The sequence below is a fragment of the Haemorhous mexicanus genome, chromosome 22, assembly GCF_027477595.1.
Source record: "Haemorhous mexicanus isolate bHaeMex1 chromosome 22, bHaeMex1.pri, whole genome shotgun sequence".
Classification (NCBI taxonomy): Eukaryota; Metazoa; Chordata; class Aves; order Passeriformes; family Fringillidae; genus Haemorhous; species Haemorhous mexicanus.
The window spans coordinates 7,490,455-7,514,990 of NC_082362.1; the positions used below are offsets into that span (position 1 = coordinate 7,490,455).

General features: G+C 47.7%; 1 protein-coding gene across 3 annotated transcripts; it reads right to left on the minus strand.

The window, feature by feature from the left end:
- Positions 1 to 94: 94 nt before the first annotated feature.
- NUFIP2 (nuclear FMR1 interacting protein 2) lies at positions 95 to 23,079 on the minus strand. 3 transcript variants are annotated; one of them, XM_059866060.1, is made up of 5 exons: positions 22,813 to 23,079; positions 18,233 to 19,945; positions 10,587 to 10,619; positions 9,957 to 10,011; positions 95 to 9,344 (listed from the first exon to the last, which is right to left on the minus strand). In XM_059866060.1, the coding sequence occupies exons 1-4, from the start codon at positions 22,994 to 22,996 to the stop codon at positions 9,959 to 9,961; spliced, it is 1,983 nt and encodes a 660-aa protein (XP_059722043.1). In that variant the 5' UTR covers positions 22,997 to 23,079; the 3' UTR covers positions 95 to 9,344; positions 9,957 to 9,958. The 3 variants fall into 3 exon arrangements, with proteins under 3 accessions (XP_059722043.1, XP_059722042.1, XP_059722040.1); XM_059866059.1 differs by having other exon boundaries at positions 95 to 9,656; XM_059866057.1 differs by having other exon boundaries at positions 95 to 10,011.
- Positions 23,080 to 24,536: the final 1,457 nt, after the last annotated feature.

A 24,536-nucleotide genomic window follows, 5' to 3' on the forward strand; every position in this document is an offset into this window, starting at 1 on the left:
TCATGGGCTCTGTGGTCAGCACTGCCAGGCTTTTAGGATCCAAACCCAGGCTGCTCCTTGAAAATGCAAAAAAGAAAGTCACAGTGACACTCACAAACTTTAAAATTTTTATTCAACAATTTACATCACTTATTGTCTGTCTTAACGTATTCGATCTACACAAATTTCTTTTTTTTTCCTGATAAAATAATAAAATTTGGATAAATTTTGAAGACCTGTTGGTGCAGAATAAACAAAATTTCAGGTAAGGTTGTTTTTTTTTTCTTTTTTTTTTTCATTTTTTTTAAACATTTAGTGTGAAGTATGACATCATTGGTAAAGATACATCATGCCATTACAGCTCATGGACATTACCTATCCTTACAGTCTGTGACATCACCCACACCAGCGCAAGGGGCTGCGCCAAACACAGCTACAGCAGGTTTTACACTAAACTCCTCTAGCCACCCTCTCACCACTGGGAAAACGCTTTTCCAGCTGGGCACACCGAGTGCATTAACCTAATCAGAAATTACCGGGGAGGGGAGAAGGAAACAAAGACTACCTTTACTGATCCGTGTGGTCGCACACTACAACATCGACACCAAAGAGGGGCTGCCCCTCTCCGCAGGTCAGAGGTAATTCAGCTCCTGAGCAGGTAGAGCACAACCCCTCGCAGCGATTTGAATACAAACCAGGAACGAAATGAGAACTTATCGACGGGGAAGGGGGGCAGGAGAGGAGACAGACCCTGCCCGGCTCTGCCTGCAGGGATCCCTCCAGCCCCAGCTCGCAGTCGAAGCGCGCGGTTGTGTTTTGCACCGCCCTTAACACTGAAATATTCAGGGAAGGGAGAGAGAGGGGCATCAGTGCCCCCCAGTAAACAAGTTGAGGACCTTCAGAGGCTGGGAAGCCGCTGAAGGTGTGTAAGTACACGTGTGATGGTAGATAGAAAAGCAGCCCTGTTCTGTATGAAAAAAAGCTGTCAAGTTAGTACAAATTTCTGCCATGGCGAAGGGAACAGGAGGAGAAAGCTGTCAGGGTCCTTCTCCCGCCACAAAATCCTGACTCTCCCACACACAGGCTCTGGGCTAAGCAACATGTTTCCAAAGGTGGTACCTGCAACCCAATGCACCTAACACATGAAAACAAAACCAAAATAAAGCTCTCACCCCTGAGGCTGGAGGGAACCCAGACTCCACTCCAGCCCTGCAGCGGGATAATGAGGAACCCTGTCCCTCCTGCCTCACAGTGGGAATACACAGCAGTAGGATTCCTCTTGGTTCATTTTGTCATTAGAAGCCTCGAGTTTGCCCACGCCACTGGCCTGCAGTGCAGTTGACTGGTTTCCATCCCCTCCCCAAAGCTGCTTTACGTGGGGGCTCCCTGTCCCCATGGGGACACCGGTGGGTGCCACCACCATGCTCTCCCCGGAGACAAAAAGGGCACTGGTTCATCCAGCACAAAGTGTATCTGAAACACAAGCCAGCACACCCCGCTCCCTCCGATTCAATTACTAAAGTAGGCTCTTTAAAATAAAAAAATAATATATATATTTATATAGCTATACAGAGAGTTACAGAGAAAGCAAAGGAGAGAGAAAGGCTACTAAAAAAATCAAGAAGCGCCAGTTTTCTGCTACAGCTGTCAGCAAAGAACTGTCACCTTACATCACACCCTCCGAGATGGTGAAGAGAATGGAGGCAATGACAGCACAGGAATGCAAAAGAGGGCAGATAAGTCACTTCTGGTAATGAGACACAAATTAAACTTTCAAAACATGTGCATAGCTTTATTCATCTGCTTCAAACTAACCTTTTCACGGAGCTTCAGCGAAACCCGAGTGTGCAAAATGCATTTCTAAAAAATAATGCAAGCAAGCTTTCACATTTACTGTGGCAGAAGTACAGAAAGACTCGGACAGAATCATCACACGCTGGGGCAGGAGATGGAGAACCCAGAATTGCACAGCCTGGAGTTCTGAGTCACTGACTGCAAACACAAGCGTTTGGATTTCGTTAACTTCAAGCAAGGCGTGTTGACTTCTCCTTTACAAAAAAAAACTTGTAAACCCCACAGAAACAAGAACCACAACCTGGCAGGGAATAAATCCCCGGGATAATGGGATCATGGTGCCACAGAGAGCCTGAACTCCAGCAAAGCTGGTTCCAGACCTCGGCTTGTTTTGGCTCTGCAGGTGAACCGTGGCAATGCTGATTTTTTGTCTGCAGAAGAGCAAAGCAGCTTTTCCTTCTCTCTCTCCCACTCCCCTCCGAAGTCACAGGTGCCACTGCACAGGACATCATCCCCAAACTAAGACAGCCACAACACAAGCTGGAGTCCAGGTCTCATTTTGATCCCAAGGGTCACTGGGACACGAAGGAACCCTTGACTGTGGATGGGGAGTGGCCCTCGCGGCCACGTCCCCAGCTCACACCCCACCACCTCTCTCCAGAAAGACTAAGCACACATGCAAGGCACATTGAGTCAGATGTGCACACAAACACCTCGGTGTGCAAAAGAGCAAACGCTGTCTGAAAAAGAAAAAACTAACTAAACAGGCAGAAAGCTCTGGCCTATGTATTTGTAGACTATTTTCCAGGCAGTTGTAATCCCCAAGTGTTTTTCCTACACGACTTTAGACCTTCCTTACTCTTCCCCCACTTTGCAGAGAGGTACTTTGTATTCCTAAAGGATCTTCTATAAATAGTCAAGTAAAATCCCTTTTCCCCCTCCAGTAAACTCCTCCTCCCGGGTGCACATTCCCCACCATGGCCCAGGTGTGACCCATAAAGAAAAGAGGTTCTGGACCTGCCTGTGCCTCACGGCAGCGCCTTGATGCAGTGAGATCTCCCTCCACTGCTCCCTAAGCCTTTTACTGGAAGGTTTTGGCTGGGTGGATGGCTTCATCTCACTTTTTTCTTGGAAAACATCCAAGTGCTCCCCAGGTGGAGAAGGAGCTGGTGGGTCCCAAGCACTGGGATAAGGGCAGGACGGAGGCCATGCAATCCTTAATACTGCTGGTTAACTTCACATTGAGACAAAGCATTCAAAAGAGCTTTTTTAGAGATGAGCAATTTCCTTCTATAGATAAATTCAAATAGAAAACAAATATATTAAAACCAGAGACGAGACAAGAGCTGACTGAGGTTTTTCTACCTTACAAGTTACTCAGGCACCTTTCCTGCACCACCAGCCACGGAGGAAGGAGAAGTTGAAAACCTCAGGGATTTGCACTACCCTTCCAATAGCAGCTTGAGAAAAGGAAGGAGAGAAAAAGAAAAAGAAATAATAAAAAATAAAAAAGCACAGTGTTCTCTCAAGTTAAAGAGTTCTCCTTTGCTTGCGTTTGCATAGAAATTCCCATAGGTCAGCACCAAAATCAGGTCCACCCCTGTCCTACACCCCAGCTCCCCCAGTTCCTACACTCCCCCAGTTAGTGGCTGTGTTACAGGAGGGTTCAGCTATCTGCAGAGGAACTACATGGTCATGTTAAAAAAACAAAACAACAAAAACGAAAAACAAAAGTGCATCACACATTCTTGATTTTCAGGGTTACTTATAGCAGCAGCATCAGCATTAATCCAAGACAATGAACAGTTGTAGATTCGTTCTTAAATGCAGCAACACTTAATGAAATGTCTTCAGGGAAGGGCATAAGAGGGTCCTTCTCAAAAATGAAAATTAGACTATTCAATATGGACAAAAAGGATATAAAACAAAAATTAAAGACACAATCTTATTTACATTAAAAAAAAAAACATTCTTGTTAAAATATCTTTACAACACCTAAGCAAAAAAATACGTATTTTAAGAATAAAGCAGAAACTCCTAAAGCAGTATCCATTTTTGGAACCCTTATTTAGCACCTGAGGAAAGACCGTATGGAAAGCAGACAGGCTGGGGATTTTTTTGTTTTTTTTTTTTTTTTAAGAAAACTGTAAGTTGTATTTTTGCTAAATGTTCAGAAGTTCGCAGTACACAAATTTCATACCACAGAAAGAAATGAGCAATTCTTTTTTTTGTTTGCTTCTTTTCTTCTTTTTAAAGATCTTCTACTCTTTAATAAGGCTGTAGAAAAGGGACACTGCTATCTTACAAAATGGCTTTAGAGCTCTGGACACATATGAAGCTTTCTGATTAACAGTCAAGAAAAATCCAGCTCAGGTGAGGGCACAGGCAGGACTCTTGCTCCAGTCCCAGCACAGGGAGTGGGCTCATGCCCAGGACATGAGGCCACCACAGGGCTCTTTTACCTCCCCAGACATCCACAGCTCCACTCTCCTGCTGCTTTAGAGGATCTTGGGCAGGACAGAGGAGCCAGCCTGACCCTGGGGTATAACATGTACTGGGCAAACCTCTAAAGCTCTGTAATCCCTGGAAGGCAGCACATCGAGATCTCCTTCCCACCAGCCCTGGTTCCTGCTTCCCAGCTGTGTGCACTAGGCTTTTCCCACATGGAAAAACACTCTGGTGGTGGCCAAAGCCAGAATTACTCTGGGTTTCTTGGCTACTCCACCACACCAGCCCTTCTCCTGCCTTACACACCAGTGTGAAAACGTGCAGCAGCTTTGAAGTGGGTCAATCCTTGTTCTCTCCCCTCCCAACCTAACCAGCTCCCTTCTAAACAGCCTCTCTAAGAAAAACAAATCATCACAGATGGACAGACAGAAAAGCCTTCTAGGGATGAGAGGACAAGACTCCTGAAAGCTTGGGACACCATAGCAATTTACTGAATCAAGATCAAAACCTGGACACACAGGAAAACTACCAGCAGTTCTGGCTGTGAACGCCATCACTCCCAGATGTCCCTGAGGTCACCCACTGGCCACTTGGGAAAGGACACTATGGTGTTATTGTAACACTCTCTTGAAGGTGAAAGCACTAATTACACACACAACTGGGAGCACAACTTCCAGCTCTTTTTTTTCCTATTTTTTTCCTAGCAGGAAGCAATTTTCCTTTCCATTTAGCTAGCTGGCTCACCCATCACCCACTCCCAGGTGCTGGACTCACAACCTAGTGAGAATTGGGTTTCTTTCTACATTTCAAAGAAGTCCACAGCAGCTATGAAAGGCAAAAAGTGGGATTTACTAGCTCAGAAAGGTTTGAAGTGGGTTAGTGACAGAATCCATGCCCTGGAGCTACCGACTGGTCAAAGAGACAGGAGATTTCTACCAGGTTTGAGGAGGATTGAGGTGGGTTTAAACTAAAACCAAACTCCAGGCAAAGCTTGAAAGCCATTGCTTTGCCAATCCACCAAATGGGTGGAGTGAGAAAGAGCAGAGACTGATGGCCCCAAACCATTATCATGAAGCAGTTGTTAAAGCACCTCTTGGAGCACATGAAAACTCCATGATCCACCAACAGCAAGCAGATCCCAAGCTGGATCTGGCTGGCACTACATGCTCCAGCCTCTATTACACAAGACCCTGTACAAGACACACCCAAAAGAACCTGCTGGCAGAGGAGGAGAGGTGGGGAATGACCAGATGAGAAAGGAGACAAGCCCTGCCTGTGCAGGAATCCTCACTCCAATAAACAGACAGCTTGGAAAGGGAACCAGAGGAAAGGGACTCACAACGGGAACAGAAACGAGAGAGAAGCCTTAACCTGAATTAGTATCTTCATAGCTAATAAAAAAAATAGTCATGATCTCACCCTTAGTGCTGCTTTCCAATACTAGACATACTGAAGGTTTTGTTTTAAAACTTTCTTTACTCAGTGTAATGCAAACAATGGCACAAATAAATACACGCTCGCTCTCCTCACAAGTCAGATGCTCGCACACGCACGGCCGGCTCCTCGCCCCCACAGACACCCTCGGGTGCACACCCAGGACAGGAGGCTGCTGCTCCCCTTCCCAGGCTGTATTTGGTTTATGCTACAGTACTAATACTCTGAGTCAAACAAAACAAAACAAAACATGAGACTTATCAGTAACACCTTATCGTTATTTCAATGTGCTAAATTAGTCACAGCTCAATTTCAGTTTTTTTTTTCTTTTTTGGTTTTTTTTTTATAAGTTTACACAAAAATAATCAGAAAACAGATTAAATCTTAAGATATTTTTAATAAGTGCTCAGTTAAGAATTGTGTGAGGACTTGGGGAGGACTGCAGACAGCGACAGGGTGAGTTACACGACAGCACGAGGAAATTCCTTCCATGGTCCTGCCTGGCTCTAGGCAATAGTCTATCCCAGAAACACCAGGGAGCCAGAGCTACAGGAGCTCAGAGAGAGGAATTCCTAACTGCTTAGCGCTGAGCACACGCCGTGGAGCTCATGGAGACAGACAGACAGACATCTGAACAGAGGATGGTCAGAAATACAGCAGAGAAGGTGCTGCCGAGGGTGTTTCTGGATGGGTCCCGCTGGCGAGGCAAAGCCACAGAGATGAGCATCAGGGGGAATCCAGCCCAACCCATGGCTGAACCGAGCTCCTCTCAGCATTTCCTTCGCTAGTCATGTGACAGACTGGACTAGGCCAAGATCAGAGTCCTCAAATATTCAGCAAGACTCAGACCTTTCTAGAGGCGCAGGGTCAGCGCTGCTCAACTCCTGCATCGCCCCAAGCACGGACCTGGGGCAGGGGTACAGGACAGCACAGACCCCAGGGAAGCAAAACAGGGTGGTTTTGTATTTTTTTTCTTTTTTTTTCTTTTCTTTTTTATCTTTTTTTAATGGAACCCAGCCCTTAAGGCGACAAGTGACTACACAAGGCAAATAAATACACAGCAGAGCCTTAAAGCCAGTAAAACAAACTGGAAACTTTGCTATCAGCCTTCAACTTTTTAAAGATAATAATAATAATAATGATAAAAGAGGAAAAAGAACATTTCTTCTACCTTCATTTTCCCAGCTCCACTATCCAGTTTGTTCAACACTTTAAAGCTCAGGAACACCCCAGCTCTTCAACAGTGGAGATGGAGGCAATTCCAACTTTTGGCAAGCAGTTGGGAGACTCAACAGAATTAAAAACAGGAACGTTGGAGGACTAGATGTTGGGCACATCTGTAAACATGTTATGCATCTCAAAGTTACACACACCTGCAGAGGTGGTACAAGTTTATAGGTGAAACAGAACTAACTGGCCAACCACACATTTCTGAACCTGGACTGATACAATACATGATGACTATATAGTATCACACTCAGTATTATACTATATAGCTTTGGATACATCAAATGGAGTAGGCAATCCATAGTCAAATGTTTAAGCGTGGCAGAAAGCGAACGTCTTACACAAGGTACAGAATTTCAGTTTCATTGTCCCACCATGAACTCAAGTGTCTCATTCAGGAACAATCTTATTAAACGTATAAAAACAATTAAAAAAACCACATGCTACATAGTCCTACTAAAAAAAAAAAAAAAAAGAAGAAAGCGATAGAATCATAGAATACTCTGAGTTGGAAGAGACCCATCAGGATCGAGTCCAACTGCTGGCCCTGTGCAGGACACCCCAAGAATCCCACCCTGTGTCTGAAAGCATTGTCCAAGCTCTTCTTGAACTCAGTCAAGTTTGGTGCTGTGACCACTTCCTTGGGGAGCCTGTTCCAGTGCTCAACCACCCTCTGAGTGAAAAACCTTTTCCTGCTATCCAACCTAATCCTCCCCTGACTCAGCTTAAGGCTATTCCCTGTCACTGGTCATGTGAGTGAAGAGATTGGTACCTGCCTCCCTGCTGCCCCTTGGGAGGATGTTCTCCCCTCAAGTCTCCACAAACCAAGTCATCTCATAAGGCTTCCCCTCCAGACCCTTCCCCAGCCTCATGGCCTCCTTGGGATGCTCTCCAATAGGAGTCTTTTTTATGTTGTGGTGCCCAGAATTGCCCCAAGAACTCGATGTGAGGCTGCACCAGTGCAGAGCAGAGCAGGGCAGGTCCTGCTGGGCCTGGTGCCCCCCAGGACATTGCTGAGCCCCCTGACTTAGATCCAAAGGGCCACAGACCAGGACCCCCAGCTCCCTTTCCATGGTGCTGCTCTCCAGCCTCCCAGTCCATCCAGGGCTGCCATCCCAGGTGCAGAATCTGACACTCACCCTTGTTAAACTCCATACAGTTGGTGATTGCCCATCTCTAATTTGTTGAGGGCTCTCTGCCCTTGAGGGTGTCAGAAGTTCCTCCCAGTTTAGTGTGTCAGCAGAATTAGTATGTCTTTGAGTCCTGAACTCAGGTTGTTAATGAGATGTTGGAGAGAAATGGGCTGAGGATGGAGCCCTGCGGGACCCTCTGGTGACTGGACAGCAGCTCAATGGACAGATGGACAGATCTAAGCACAAAGGGTCCTCCAAAATTTTGAGTTTAGCTATTCCTCCTAATGCCCCAGAGGGTCCAGTCTCATTTATGGAGACACCAACTGCTGCTGATTTGGAGAGCCAGGATTAGGTACATGGGGAGCTGGGTCTGGCCAATAAACCCATTTCTGCTTTATTCATTTCTCACTCTTGCACTGGACCCTGTGAACTTTTAAAAAAAACCCCAGAAAAACTACCCAACCCCCAGATGATTGGGACACATGACACAAGCTGCAATGGGACAGAGGGGTTACACAGCTGGAGCCTGCACTCTGCTCAGCCTTCCCTACCACTGCTAGGAAGCTTTCCTTTCCCTGGGATTATTTTTTTTTTTTTTTTAATTATTATTTTCATTCCTAAGTCCTCCATTTATTTTTGTAATAAAATATATTTTTATTAAGAGATAATTAGAAGCAGAGCCCGGAAATACACAGACTGCATTAAAATATAAAAGAGCATTTCCAAGGGGCAGGAAGCCCAGCCATTGGCATTCTATGGACAAATTGAAAAGGATTCAAATTCCCATTTTTTTCTTTTTTTTTTTAACTTTTTTCTTTTTTTTTTTGTTGTTTTGAAAATTTTTTAAGAGAAAAAATAATTCAAGAAGGGTGAAAGTTAGCAGAACTCAATTCCTCTTCAGTTTTCCAATGAAAATGGGAAAAAAATCCAGCACATTTAGTGTTAGGAGACAGACAGAGCAAATATGAAGCACCTACAGTTGAAAGCAGAAGATTTTTTTTTTTGTCTTTTTTTTTTCTTGCTCCCAGTAATACAATGGCATTAAACTGTGGGAACAGTGGGGTTTTTTTTGGTTTTTTTTGTTTTTTTTCTCCATATTAAATGCCTAAACAGATTGCTTATTATTCCATGTTGTCTTTTAAAATGAAATAACTCTTCAGTTGCAATAGTCCAACGTGTAACAGGAGCCAGGTCAACTGTGTGACTTCACCATGCATCCTAGAACTGCAGTGTTACCATCTTTCCCTCAGCAGAATGATCCTTTTAAGACAATATCACCAGCATAGGATTGCTGCTTTACTCCTGACAAAACATGCGGATTATAATTCTCTGAAATAAAAAAAAGAAACTCTGCAAACTTCAAGGCGTTTCTCCAGCATTCAATGGAAAACAAATCAGAAAAAAAGAAAAAAAAAAAAAAAGCAAACAGGGGAGGTGGAAGGGAAAGAGGAGATGAAGGATGGTGATTCATCCTGATTTCCCTGTGATTAGTGTGTCACTACAGTCACAGAACAAGAAACAGAAACCTTGTCAAGTGGAAATGCCTCTCCAGTGGGTTGCTGTTGCCCATGTAGACGACAGCAGGAACTTTGAAACCGGGCTTGTAATTGAGTCTGTATTCCTTAATCACTTGCATTCACTCTTTGAACAAAAACAAAACAAAACAAAAACGAAAAAAAAAAAAATCTATTCAGTACCGGAGATTAAATAATCACGTGTGTAGTCTCGTTGAAATAAATTTTCAGATTCCTTAAGAAGTCTAATTACTTTCAGTTGCCATTTTTAAATAACTATATATATATTTGTATATATTATCCTGTGATTCTAGTTATGGTTCCTCTGCTGCACTGAAGATTTAGAAGGAGCATAAAAGCCTTTTTGTCCCCCACGAACAGCACAAATGCTGCAGAAAGGTTATAACAGGCAGTCTTGTCTTGCTACCTTCATTGATCCGGGCGATCCATGGCTTCATCATAAGTGATTATCCTTTTGGGATCTGGAAAGGAAGCAGAATTCTAAGTTTTGGACAAGCTACTTTCAGGACATGTGGCTGAAAATAAACACAAAGTACTTGGCTGTTAACAGATATTTCCTTTGGATGTCCCCTCCTGCCAAGCCACCCCAGGGCCAGGCTGGCTCCCCCAGAGCAGAGCCTGCTCCCCACAGCAGCACACAGGTCTCCACATACTGCTCTTCCCACAAAAAAAATCTCCTCTCAGGTGACTTGTGGGGATACACCAGAATTTAGAACTTATTACTGGATGCGACACCCAACACCAGAAATAGAAAGCAATTTTGTATACACATAAGGAAGAGTCATTAGATCTAATTTGATACTGGGTTTATTGCTCTTTTAGAGACGCTGCTTCTCTCCAAGCAGCTCACCATTACAGCAAAGCTTTTTGTCCTGACTTTCAGCAATCTGAAACAGAGATAAATCCAGACTACAAACCACAGGAGCCAAAGAACTGAACCCAGGCATCTCCAGACACAGAGACAACCTGCTCTCATTCATTCCCCCTCCCAACAGACAGAGCAATTTGGTTCATTTATCCCTTCCAACATCCTTACCTTGCTTCTGCAAATTCCAAACCGCTTCCATTTCTGTGGAGGCAAAAGGAGATCACTGTTATTATGCAGATTGATGCTGCCATTAGAGACCACTCCAAACACACTTTAATTTTCCAAGTGTGGCAGTTGTGCTGGGGCTTTCAAATAGAGCCAACCCCCTCCCCCCAGCAGCACAGCCCCAGCCCACAGGACAACACAAATTTGACATGAATAATCCAGCAATAAAAGGCAAAGGGATAGCTGTAATGTGGTCTTAAGGGTCAGAGAGCCAAGCTGAGCATCAGAAATGTCATCACCACTCACCAGTCCTACATATCACAATCTAACTTCAGGCTTTACTACTCTGACTCCAACGCTGTTTTGCACATTACAGCCTCAACAAGGAGCCTGGAGAGATGATTTTTACAAGTTGATGCTTAGTGAGTGTGAAATGAGAAGTGCTGGACACAGTGAGCTGCACATGGTTCCCAGCATGCGTGTGCTGAGGCACCAGGCAAGGGCTGCTGTGAGAACATCTCTGCAGAGCTGCTGCCAACACACAGGAGCAAGGTGTGATGCTCCACACACCTGGCTCGCAGGTCTTCCCATAGTTCACCTCTACATGTTTGTGGGCTAAAGACAAACCCTTCCCAGTTCTCCCTGGAAGTGCACATGCTTTTGTTTACCTAAGAAATAGCAGCAAAGTTAAATGTTCTTTTCATTAACAGTGTGAAACAGAAGACTCTTCCCTTTAAAATATCCCCCAAACAAAGATGCATCTTTAGAGAACCATTCAAAATAACTACTTTGAGCTGCTATCATGTTGGAATTTTGTGAGCTAGAATATTTTTTAAGATGCTGAGTGTACCCTGTGCCCAAGTTTAATAGACAAAATTATAGAAAATAGGTATTAGTTGGAACATAATCTTTCAAGAACCACTTTCCAGTCTCTTTTCTGCCAGAAAGGGTGACAGGACTTTGGTAGGGGCTAGGAAAAGGGAATGATAAGAGATTATCAGGCCACATGGGATGTGCAGTAAAGCACAAAACAAGGCATTAAGTAAACTAACCAGCAGAGCAAAGGAAGAAGAAAAAGCCCTACAAACCCCACGGCCTCAGCACGATGTGTGCCAAGTGTCACCTCCATCAATCGCCTCCCTTCTCCAACCCTTCATCTGTCCTTTGTCCCCTACAATCCTCAGCTCCCTGGGGCAGGAAATTGCATGCAAATAAATATTGCCAGCCTTCCTTGCACAATTAAACCTTTTGTAAGGAAGGCCCTGACAAAATTTTACGAGGTCTGTTATTTTTGCATCAGGATAGTAACAGCAACACTTAGGGCTCCCCAATAGAAGTGCAAAGTGCTTTGGGAATAGTAGCCAGCCTCTAACACCCCAGGGACAGAAGCAGGCTGGCAAGGGACTGCCTCCCTCAGCTGCCAGATGCAGATTCCCCTGAAGTAAAATGAACCAGCTACTAAAATTACCTCCTGTGGAGTGAGTTTTCCATTCAGCACAGTTTGATGCATCATTTCCTAACAGCTAAAGAACATCTCCCATTTTAACAGCTTTCCCCAAAGGCAGGGGACAGAAAACTACCCTCCAGTTGCTGGTTCCTGCACATTAGAGCAATGCTTGATCATGAAATACAAGGCAGAGCTGAAGCACCACCCACCACCATATCCCCATGCACAGACCATTGTCTGGTGCACCTCATTTGGCCTTAACTCCTCTGGGCACCACAAGAGTGTGAACCCCATGTATTAAGAGTATCTGACAATAAGACAAACAGATATACAGACCTACAGACAGAGATACTGTTAAGAACACACCAAAAAACAACAGAGTTGACAAAACTCTGTTTCAAAAAAATCTAACACACCTACAGCCTTTTCAGACTTCAATTTCCCCTCTCCTTCAGAAAGGGAAGGTGGTGTAAAGTGTCCTGGACATCCCTGACACCTGGACACACTGGCTGGCAGATGCTCAGCAGGACCAAGCTACAAAAATAAAGACCATCAGCAAACAATGCAATAACAGCTTTTACTAAATGTCACCTGCCACCAGCAGAGCAAGGTCCTCCCCTCCACCTGGCAGCAGAGGGACAGGGGATGGCACAGGTTAAAGCACACTGACCAAGTGAAACAACTTCACAAGGGAAGAGAAACTAAGTCCTAGGCTAACTGCAATACAAAACTAGGGAAAAAATGGGTTTTTTCAATCTTAAAAAGGAATTGTATAATTTATCCTGCTTTACTTGGTAATACAGTTAAGTTTGCCTGCCAGCTCCTGTGATCCCCTGTGACTGACAAAAGGCACTGTGACAAATGCATGGCCACTGTCACAGGGTGACTTGGTGACTGACCTGGTGGACAGGCAGCTCAGCAGAGCCACTGCTGCCCAATGCCTGGCTCCAGCCAAGTAGAAGGAAGGACAGCCCCCAAGAACTGGGCATGCAAGAAGCCCCAAGCCTGCTTTCAGCCCTCCTTCTTTGAGCTCAAAGAGCTCTTGAGCTTCTTTTCCCTGGATAAAGCTTCCAGAGTGAGTTTAGGCAAAGGACTCCTACAGCTGCTCACCCTGCATGAGAACAGGGGTATCCTCACCATCAGCCCAAGTCCAGTCTCTCAGATACTGCCCCAAAACAGCTGCTTTCTAAAGACCTGCCCAACAGGAGCCACCATTCCCAAAACCAGATGTGTGGCTGGGGAAACAGCAAACTTTCTTCTCGAGTGGACTCCACCCCAGCTGGAGAAAATGCCACCAACAAACCCTTGCACAACCCAGCATCAAAGCCAGCCCTGCTCCAAGCCAGGGGCAGAACTAGGTCACCTCCTGTGCCCCTTCCAACATCTCATTTACCAGGATATTTTTTTTACAATTAGCTGGATTCTTCACAGCCTTCAGGCTCTGTGGTTTGCTGAGGGACTTCCTGGGGCAGGCAGTCCCAGCCACATCCACCTAAACCACTTTTTCTGGGGACTATCACTGAAACAAAGGGCCACTGGAGGAAAGCTTTGATGTCAGGAAAAGACTAAGGCATACTCTGGTGAATTGTGCTGGGATTCCTCATAGGTCAATAAACTTTACAGCAGGACTGGTACATAACCTTGGAGGAGAAAAAAGTGTTTCTGAAATAACTTGCTAAGACAGGCACTTCTCCATACATTTTCCTTGCTAGAGAGGCAGCCCCTACTAACAGAAGTGTCTGCACAATGCCATGCTACTACTTCACTGTCCTTATAAATCCCAAAATTGTCCCTAAAATACAACAGTAAAGAAATAACAAGGGACCATTTTTGTCTGAAGTTGGCTGTTTGTACCTGCAGGACAATGATTAAGTATAGGGATTTCCCTGGAAACAAAGCAAAAAGTAAGTATTCCATGCTGTGGAGACTCATGGCTCTACAGCACACACTGTACTCATCCTGACAACTGGAAAGAGCAGGGACTGGAAGGAGAATTAAATCAGCTCTTGCCCCACAGCTCAAACCCCACAAGGCCATAACCAACAGAGCGAGCTCTAACCCCTTCCCACCATGGGGGGGGATGGGAAACCAAGGCTTCCCCCCCACCCCCCGATGTAAAGGATGAAAATTGCTGAATTCACAGCTCTGCTATTTCTTCTGACCCAGTTCACCATTCCGGCGAACGCCACTCCTGGCTGGCCCACGCTGCCTTGCTCTATTTTCCATGCTGCTCTCCTGCTTCTTCATGCAAGCAGAGATGCTGCTGCTGCAACTGAGGTGCTGAGTAGGAACAAAGCAGCAGTACATGCAGAAATTCAGGGGCAAGAACAAGGGAAACTCTGCAGTTCCCTCTCCTCTACCCATGTGGCCTTCGCTGCTGTGCAGCTGAGCTGGAGGCCTCAATTATTTGCTTTTTAACTCAGGACAAGCAAATTATTGAGCTTCCCACCACAAAGTGGAGCTCAGTGTTAGTGACAGCCTGGCCTGAAGACTGCAATTGCCTGAAAATGACAAAATTCTCCAAAGTGTTGACAATTATTCTGATATGAAGTGCTTCATCCAGCTGTCTTTAAAAGGACTAAAGCAGTAAGATGCTGATTTTGATGCAAGCAAAGCTGACATATACTCAGCCTTCCTTATCTGAAGGACCAAAATATCTGCAAGAATCAGTTTTACCTCAAAAAGATAAGGATTTTGGCAATGCCACACCAAGGCAGAAGTTCAACTTCTAACCTAGATAGGGGACAATGACTTGAAATGAGAGCACTACTCCTTCCTGGGCTTTCCAGTCTCCCATGTGAAGCCCATCCCTGTCTCCAAGCACATCCAGAGCAAGCCCACCAGTGCTAAGCTAAATCAGATCTCCCTTGGTAAATCAGATCTGTCATTCCTGAGCGTTTCAAGGCACCACCACAAACTGCAGGCAGCATGGGCTGTCAGTGAAGGCAGCCACATTGAAGGATCGTGTTTTACACTCAGGCAGACCAGATGATCAAGGGAGTCTTTCTGCCCTTTAAACAGAGAGGGGGGAAAAAAGAAAGAAGCAAGGCTTGTAGCAGGGGTACAATGAAACCAACAGCAAAAGCTTCCCAGAAGAAGAGAGTGCATCATAATCCTTGCCTAAATGTTCCCAGTGCTCAGACTCCTAGAGAAAAAGCAGTCAGGGTACAGGCAAAGGAACACAGGAATCCTCCACCAGGACCTCGCTGTGCTCTGCAGCCACCCAGCCCTGCCAGCACTCAGGGACACCGTGGTGAGTTACAGGAGCACTGTACCAGAGCCAGTTCTCTCTGGGTGCCACCTCCTCTATCCATCTTTCCACAGGGAAGCTGTGAAGCAATTACAGTTTATAATGTCCTGTGCAGTTGCTGGGCAAACCACGCACAGGAAAGCCTGGTTTGCTGGAACAAAGCTACTGACTAAGCTGGAGGCTTTCCCAGAGAAATTTACAGTCCAGGATGAGGATCCACACAACCTGGTCACAATTGCAGGCACAAACACTGCAAGAAAGAGTGTGCACGTTTGTGACATTCAAAGCACTGCAACCACTCCCACTACAGCTCATTCTTCTCTGCAACCCCCAGAGCTTCATCCTTGCACTAAAACACTGCACATGGAGCTCAGGGTAGGGAACACACCAGCACCCCAGAGTGCTCCACACTCACCCCTGTCCTTGTCCTGTGATCGTTTCTCTTTGTGTTCATAACCCCAAGGGCAGGGCAGATGCAAAGATCAAACTACCGAGACTTTGCTCAACAGCAAACAGATCAATCTGAGAGGGAGAAGTTCACGAGATTCTCAAAATCAAAACCAAACAGTCTGAGGGCCCGAGTGCCCCGAATGCCCTAACACAGACCCAGGCAAACCCACAGGCTCTCCCCAGCAAGGAGGAAAAGGCAGCTCGTGAAAAGGAACAGAGTGAAAAAGCTCTTTTCCTACGGCAGAGGCTTGGAGCTGGACCTCAGGAAAAGAGCCCAAGATAAACGGAGAGCACAGTGTGGGAATTAACCCCTGCACTGCTGTCCTGCAAACACACCCGCAGTTCTGCTTCTGAGGCATTTCACAGCCACGGTGGCTCTGGTGCAGGACCACGACCATGGAGAGGACAGGAGGCACCTTTCCTCCAAATATCCCTTAACCCATCTCACCCCAAGGATGAAATGCAATACCCACCATCGTTACTAAGACCGGGCCTGGTCTCTTGCTTTGTAAAGCTTTTGAACACTAAATAGGAGAAAGACAAGCCCAAGGTGTTAGGAGCACCCCATCACTGCATTAATGACAATGCTGATTAGTAATAGCCATCATCTTTTACCCCAAAGTAACACCCTGAAGATGGCACATACATAACGTGAAAAAGAAATTAGCAGAGATGAGTGCTGGGGCAGGATCGGGTATCCCCAGGCCATCACCAGGGCGTTTGCTCTGGATGCTCAAAGCAAGACCATTCACATGCAGAAGAAGAGCAGAGAACAGTATTTTAACGGGTGCTTTAAGTGGCCATTCTTGCCAACAAATGTAATTAACTCCTGTGTTTAGAAGAGCTCAACGCAGCCAGGCTTTGAAGTTAACACCTCCTTGAGAGGACATGGGATGGGAGTGTTCTTTATTTTCCTGTTGTTCCTATTGTTTCACTGAGGTCTGCCTTTCACAGCAAGTGAGAATGGGAGAGAGCTGATGAGCCTTGCTGGCAGCACAACTGCTTCTCCACAAGTTCAGGCAGACAACAGAGAGGCAAACAGAAGTCTAGGGAATATTTGCAAAATTAAGAAAAAGATCACCGAGGATTTTCTTCCATGTTATGCTTTCTGATGGGAAGCTGGGATTTAAACTGCAAGCAGATACAAAAAGTGAGACTAGAAAGCCTGCTTTGATGCTGGAATAAACTGAGCAGAAGGGAGAGGACCCAGATAAATCAATTGATGAACACTGTTCTCAAAAATACTGGAGCTTGAAATGTTAACATCTTGAGAGAGAGATGACCTGGAAAAAATATTTGGAGTTATTATTTTTAAATGACTGGGCTTGTTAATGTTACAGGAAGGCATTCGAGTTTATGCCATACAGAGTTTGTAAAGTGGTAACTCAAGAACTTTGCAGTGGGTGAAAACACCAAATTTGCCAAAGCCAAGTAGGCACCCTCTGCAGAGGGGAGCAAGACATTATCCCTACATACATGTGGAATATTAAACAAAAAAAGCATGATCGCCTTGCTCCCTTCAGGGTAGAGGGTGCAGGGAGAGGGAAGGGGGTCAGAAAAAGGAACTGCCCTAGTGTTGGCCAAGAGTGAGTAAATAACACTGTGACAAAAGGGAACACCCAGCCAGGCTCCTGCTATCACTGAGCCAGCACCAAAAGCCAAAAACTGCCTCAAGTCCTCAGAGCTTCTGGGGCTGAGGCTAAAGCAGAAAGCAAGCCATGCCACAGGCTTCCCTCTCTTCGTTCCCATTTTAAAGTGTCTGTATCGTGTTTGAGTCATTTCAATCTCAAAAAAAAAAAAAAAAAAAAAAAAAAAAACCCAGGAAAAAAGGGAGCTGGACTACAAAGGACTCCATGAAAGCAATAAAATCATCTGAAAGATGTGGCCTACAAAGACAAGGAGAGAATTCAATCTGCAGCTCCCAGAGAAGCTGATAAGAAAAGACTGGTCTTGCTGTTGCCATAATACTCAAGGGCAGGGAAAAAGGGTGTGTGGGGCACACTTAAAAAAATAAATCACACCTAAAGTCATAGGAATAATTTCTTTTTCCTTCAAAGCCACGATTTCATGGTCTGATCTGCCCAGGGGAGAAGCTGCAACACTCTGGTGGCAGAGGTGTGAGTACAGACTATGATGCCTTCACAGTGACAGAATATCACCTAGTACAGCTGGAACAGAGCAGCTGAAACCACACATTTAACTCCTTCCAATGCTCAGTGGCTTCCTGAGGACCTGCTAAGTATCATCTCTCTCAACATCACTCATGCTTGTCCTCGGGAACAGGGAAACAAATACCTCTTAACGTTAATTAAACAACCCTTTGAGTAACTTCCCCAGACCGTTATTGCCAGGAGAGGATATGCAAGCAAAGAAAAGGGTCATTTTAAAAACAATGAGAATCGCTGGAAGGAACATACCATGTTAGAATATTGAACTACTAAAAATAAAAGGAAAAAAAAAAAAAAGAAGAGAACGCCCTTAGGCAGCAAGTTAAGCCATTACCTTTAGTGTGATATAGAATAGCAGCCCTCAGGTCAAAAGAACCCCAGCTATCTTTCCTTTCTAGGCCTCTCTGGTACCTCTGTTCTTTGGCGGAGGCTAGCAAATTGTTCGTAGGAGAGGCCAGAGGATTCTCTACTTCATAGTCTTTTGAAAGAAACACTAAAGCACCTTGGCTACCGGTGTCTGCCTTTTGTAGGTCACCTGTGTGATGCGACTCCAAAGCTAAGACACCACCCTCAACAGCAGTCCCAGGCTTAAGAACAGCACTAAGAATTTGAGGGCTAGTCCGTTTATCCAGCTCATAAGCCTTAGGAAACACAGGTTGTTCAGTTCCTGAGGGAATGATTTCAGGACACTGTGAAACCAAAGTGGCAGGATATTCCCCTTGAAATGTCACTTCCATTAACTGATTATCTGCAGATTTCCCCACAACGGTTTCAGGTCCAGCACTGGGCTCGTTTATGAAAGACAAGCCCCACTGATTCTGGAAGATATCCCCCAGGTTCTGCTGATTCGTCTGTGAAGGGAAATCGACTTGCGCTGTCCCCAGGAGCACAGTTTGCATATTTGAAGGGTAGATAAAAAGGCCAGATTTCTTTTGTTCGAGGGCTGTCGAAGTTGTACTCATGTCCTGGGGTACAGACTCGGAGGAGGAGGTCGATGGTACAGTACTAGCAGCAGTGGAGAGCAGTGGCTGGGCCCCTGGGGAATACACACTTCCATCGGTTCCAGCAAGGATCGGCCCGTTGGAGAAGCTGGCAGAAGTGACAGATTTCATAGCAGACATGGGGACTTGGGACAGTCGACTTGATGTCTGGGCCTGAGTTTCCCCAGCAGACGATGAAGACGATGAGGATGACGTGGATGGAGTTTGAGCTGCTTTGTTGAGGTTTTCTTTAACTTTACTTGCATAACTAATTTTGGGAACTATTTTAGCACTGCTATTGTCCACTGGAAAAACTGGGGGTGGTTTAAATAAGGTCCATGAGTCCTCTTTAGACGTAGCCGATGATGCGTGCTTCCCTTTGGGCCGGTCATCAAACTTCTTGCTGCTAATCCCAGGTTTGGCATCAGAATTTTTCCGTGGTACATCCCCGAGCCCAGGCTTTCCCCTGCCTGCTCCACCAGCCCCAGCCTCGTATTTCCAAACAGGCTTAGTATTTTCAATTCGGTTCCCCTTTTGTTCACTATAATCAGGCTTGAAACTCTCAAGTTCCTGTTTCAAGGTTGGTGCGTTGACCTCCTGCTGCATTATTTTGTCCTGTACTAGATTCAAGTTCTCACAGCCCTTGGCACTGTTGCGCCTGCCTTTCCGTTTTTTAGGTGTAGTATATCCACTCTCGGAGCCACTACCATCGTTATCGGCCCCTTTGCCTACGTAGCCATTTGTGATGTAGCTGGAATTATTGGTCACCACGCCGTTTGGAATAGACACTCCCTCTGGCTTGTCTGAGGACTGGTTTTCTCTGTGTTTGTTTTCGTAGGACTTCTCATTCTTTTTGTCCATGCTATTTTTCTGGATGAAATTCTTGGTTTTGATTCCAGCTTTCCCCAAAGCACTGGCCTTCACAGTCTGCTTTGGGGTGACATTAGAATCTACGAGCTGCTGGCTGCCATTGGGTACCCTGGATCCTGGGGCGGTGGCTTCATCAGAGCACAGGCCCTTCAGTGACACTTCTCGTTCTCCTGCGTTACCATTTAGCTCTCCGTAGCCTAGAGGGAAGCCAAAAACAGCAAAAGGCAAGAATTAGAATGTGAAATGTTAGACTTGTCATTGCAGAAAGCTGTAGTCAGCCCCAAACATATCCAGTTTCCTCATGCAGACAATTTAAAATAGGAAAATATCTAGTCTCTGAGGTAAAGCTGCATAAATTTATTTGCTGGAACCCACAGCAAGAAGGGCTAAGCAGGAAGGACCAGCCATGACTGCCTCCTGCATAACTGAGTGACATACAGATAACATAACAAAGCAAAAGAAAATACAGATGCTATGCCAGGAAAATATACTGTACTGAAGATCACTGGCAAGCTGGAAAGCTATTTCATCAGCTACTATTTCCAGGTCACAGAGAGGAAAAAATTAATTCTCAGGATGCTTCAAGACAGCGGGATCCACTGCCTTTGTGAAAAGATCTGAGGAGGTTCAGGATACACACTGTGAACAAGGGACAACTCCTACCATCTCCATCAGCTCCTGGGCCTGCAACACCAGCAGTCCTCCTTCCCACCCTTCTCCCAAATGCCATCTCAGTTAAGGGTGAGAAAAAAAAAGCACAGTATTTCCAAAAGGACACGTGCAAGTCCACCTGGAAGATGGAGGGAAGAAAATGTGGCCACATCTCCTCACTGCATTTCAGGATAGTGATCAGCACCTCCCTGCACATGCTCCTGAGCACTGAAAAGGTGACAGAACTAAGAAATGCACCCCTGCAAGGGCCCTTCTGCTGCCACCAGCAGCGGGTCTGCTCCCCACTGTATTTCAGAGTCCCCAGGAGAGCTGGTATGAGCCTGAGACCCAAGAAATAAAGCATTTTCTGGGGGTTTCAACTCACAAAACCATGAGATTGTGCTGTAGATTGAGCTTTCCTCTTTCCTTCTAAGTTCACTTCCAGGTCTCATGGTTCTGGGAGTGCAATTCAAGCAGAGCTGGAAGCCCAGCACAGTCCACACTGAACCACACCAACTTCCTCTTTGCTTTTTCCTTTTTAAACATCTCTGGCCAGAGGCTGCTGCTTTCGAGGACCCTGGCTAAAGCCCCAAGAGAAGCCCTGGAGCCCCAGTGGAGCCGGGGAGAGCACACAGTGCCCCGCTCCACAAACACACTCCAGCTGCAGAGGGATCCCTCCTGCACCCGCTGCTCCTCTGACTCATCCGTCCTCCTTCCCGAGGCTGGAAAGCCTCACATCCCCCACAGCCACTGACCCACCTAAGGCTCCATCTGCAGCCACGGTGGCACGGAGTCAGCACAGAGAGGGAGTCCCTCAACAACTGGAGCGGGCATAACTCCAGCTTGGAAGAAGAATGTTTTTGTTGTTGCTGATGTTGATGAAATTAACTGCTGTAACTAAAAAATCATTGTTACCCTCACATCCTGGAGCCTCAGATGTCTGGCAGATGTAACAGCTCAAGTTCTGTGCAAGTCGGGAACACAAGAATCCTTGTAGGAATCTTTACTGAAATTCCACAACTGAGTTTGCCGAGGGGGATCAAAAAGGATTTTACTACATGCAAGTATCTGTAACCACCACAACTTCCACTATAACTTTCAAATATGTTGTTAAGAAAATTAACCATAAATACTTCACCCCAGAGACAACTAGAACGGTGGGATCCTCTGAAATTAAGTATTTCAGAATGGCATGAAGAGGAAGCCCTCACAAGAGCAGTGTTACAGCTGACCTTGTATGACTCAAGACTTCTGACACCACTTGTTAATGAAACAAAACAATAAGAGTGGTCATAAGACCATTGCAGATGAGGAGTGAAAGAATAAAATGAAGAACAAAATCCATTTCAGTAAGTCAGTGTGTCAGCAGTTTCTAGTTCCAATTCTCAAGCATTCACAGCTCAGCTGCCTGAGTTTTCTCCAAATCAACATTTGGCACAGCTGGCCTTGGCCTGGACACGGAGGTGCAGCAACCAAAATTTAGGGGAGAGGAAAAAAACCAGGACGGTAAGAAGAACAGGTGAAGAGGATCTGGCAAGCTCACAAACCGTTTCAGAGCCGGGAAGGGAGGGGTGCCAGCCTAGGCACATATTAAAACCCTGGGCACGCTGCAAACAGTGAAATGACTTCTCAACTTATTTTTGCTCGGTAACTTATTTTAGCGTGTGCCCGATCAGGTCCCTCCCTGCCTGCCCAGGCTGCACATGGGGCACTGCCGACCCCGCTCTGTTGCTACCAGGCCCCCTCCCACCTCCCGCCTCGTTATGTAAAAGGAAAATTCAAGAGAAGGAAAAAAAAAAATGTACGCGGCACTCCGACCGGCTGGCGGCCACGCACTCGCTCTGACCCCGCAGAAACCCCCCCAGAGGGATTGCTGGAGCCGGGGAGCCCCCAGGAACGCGACGGGGGCTCCGGCCTTGCCCGGGATCGGCTCCCCCCGCGCCGCTAACCGGCCGCCGCCTCTGCGGCGCTGCCGCCCGGCCAGCGGCGGCTCGGCACGGCCCGGGGGCCGCAGCCCCGGCCCGGGCGAGGAGGAGGCGGCCGAGCGCCCTGGGCCGGGCAGGGCCGCGCCGCCTCCCGCCGCCGCCGGCGGGGCCGGGCCCCTCCGCCTGCTCTGACTCATTGATCCTGGCGCTCATCAATCGCTCGGCCGCCCCCCGCGCCCCCCCGCGCCCCCGGGGCCCGGCCGGCGGGGGCAACGCGGCCCGGCCCCACGTGCCGGCGGGCGGCGGTGCCGGCGGGCCCGCGGCTCCCGCAGCCCCAACATGGCGGACAGGAAGCGGCCCCAGCGCGGCGGAGAAGCTTCGAGCCGGGCCGGGGGAGGCGGCGGCGGAGGAGGAGGAGGAGGAAGAGAAGGGGGGCCCCGCCGCCGCCCCGCAAAGGTCACAGGCCCCGTCCCGCTGCCCGCTCCAACCTGGTCTCCGCTTCGGCGCCTCCGTGTGCTGCGGGCCGCCGTGCTTGTGCTCGTGGCGGAGCGGCGGCTTAGGCTGGGCTCGGCCGTCGGGCGGCGGCAGGTAGGCGCTCTGCGGGTGGTGGTGGTGGTGCCCGTAGTAGTAATAGTGGTGGTGGTGATGGTGGTGGTGGGGCTGCTCCTCCATGGGGGGCGGCTGGCGGGGCCGGGCCGGGCTGGGCGCTCGCTGCTGGGCCGTGCGGCTCCGGCGCGGGGACGCGGCTGGCGCGGGGGAGGCGGCGGACTGGCAGCGCCCGCCCTGCAATCAGCGAGCGGCGCCGCCGCGCCCGCCCCCCGCCCCGCCCCGCCGCACCGCGGCTGGGGGAGAGCCGGCCTGGCCAGCGCGGACCCGCCCGGCCGCCCCCTCCCCGGGACAGCGGCAGGTGAGGCTGCCAGGGACGAGCGCGCTTCGCCCCCTCCCCGTGTTAGCGCGGCAGAGCCAGAATGAGCGGCCACGGCGGAGCCGCCTCCGTCCCCGGGCCTCGCCGTTGGAGCGATCCATAACCGGCGGGGAGCGGCGTGCGGCCCCGGGGGGGTTTCACCGCAGGGTCACCGGGAGGAGGGCTGCCCGGGATGCCGCAAAGCCGCGCTCTGCCCTCATGAAGCGGGTAAACCGCGCCCCGGGGCAGGGGAAGAGGACTGGAACAGCCCCAGCGGAGGGGATCTGGGCAGGGATGTGAGCACCGTGAGCGGCCGGGCTCCCAGCAGCAGCAGCGCCCCGAATCGCTTGCCGGGCCGAGCTGCAGCGCTCCCGCGGCAGCCGGAGCTCACCCGGCTCCAGGGCTCCACCCGCAGCCGCCCGGGCGGACCCGCCGCTCCCCGCACGGACCCGCCACCGGGCGTGCTCAGCACCCAGCCGGCCCGGGAAAGGTGGGCTCAACAAATGCACCTGTCCACCTCCCAGAGAAGCACCGGAGATTTAACTGATGCTTAACAAAAATCAAAGGTTGATGGGGAAGCCCGAGAGTGTAAGGAGGAGAACTCTTGAAACTTGACAGAATTTGCAACATATTTCAAACAATTTCAATCTCTGATTATCCCCACTTCAGCATGTTCCGAGGGGGGTGGTGGCAGCTAAATGATCTCAATTCCCTCCCCTGCTCCAGCCAGCCTCCACTGCAGGAGGGCAAGACATTCAACTGCTGTTCCGGGATTCCTCCTCAAAACCAAGGTCCAATTCTCCAGACAGCACTGAGACAAAGGGTTTTGGGTTGTATGGATCAGTGAGGAACTGAGGCAGGAGTTAATTAGGAACGTAGGAAAAGGGCAGCGAGAATGGGGAGACCCACGACTGACACAGGCTGGAGAGAGAGGCAGAGTCCTGCTCCAAGTTATTTGCTGCTTTGGTGTGATTAATTGCCTCCAAATAGTCGCAAGAGTGTACACTGCAGCAAACAGGGAGGAAAAGTGACAAAATAAAATGCGTTCATGTAATTAGAGACTCTTACAATTAATGTGTGTAATATAAACAGGAGATAGTCCTGAAAATAGTATGGACTCGCTTCTCAAGGCTTTTCCTTGCAGCTTAATCCTCTGTTCTATTTCTTTGTTATTTTAATGAACAAAATTAATGAAGTTCATGTGTCTAGAAAAGCCCTATCAGACTTTGGCACTGTACAAGAGCCCTTGTCTGGAGATTTTACAGTTCCCAAACTTTATTTTAAGAGAACACAGTTGAAAGTTTATAC

Bases quoted from the DNA above. Each gene is read 5' to 3' on its own strand.
- NUFIP2 (XM_059866060.1), bottom strand. From the start codon at position 22,996: ATGGAGGAGCAGCCCCACCACCACCATCACCACCACCACTATTACTAC. The intron at 10,620-18,232 runs GTAATGGCTTAA...TTGCCTCCACAG, and splicing joins TATTCTATATCACACTAAAG to AAATGGAAGCGGTTTGGAAT. The intron at 10,012-10,586 runs GTAAGGATGTTG...CTTCCTTTCCAG, and splicing joins TTGGAATTTGCAGAAGCAAG to ATCCCAAAAGGATAATCACT.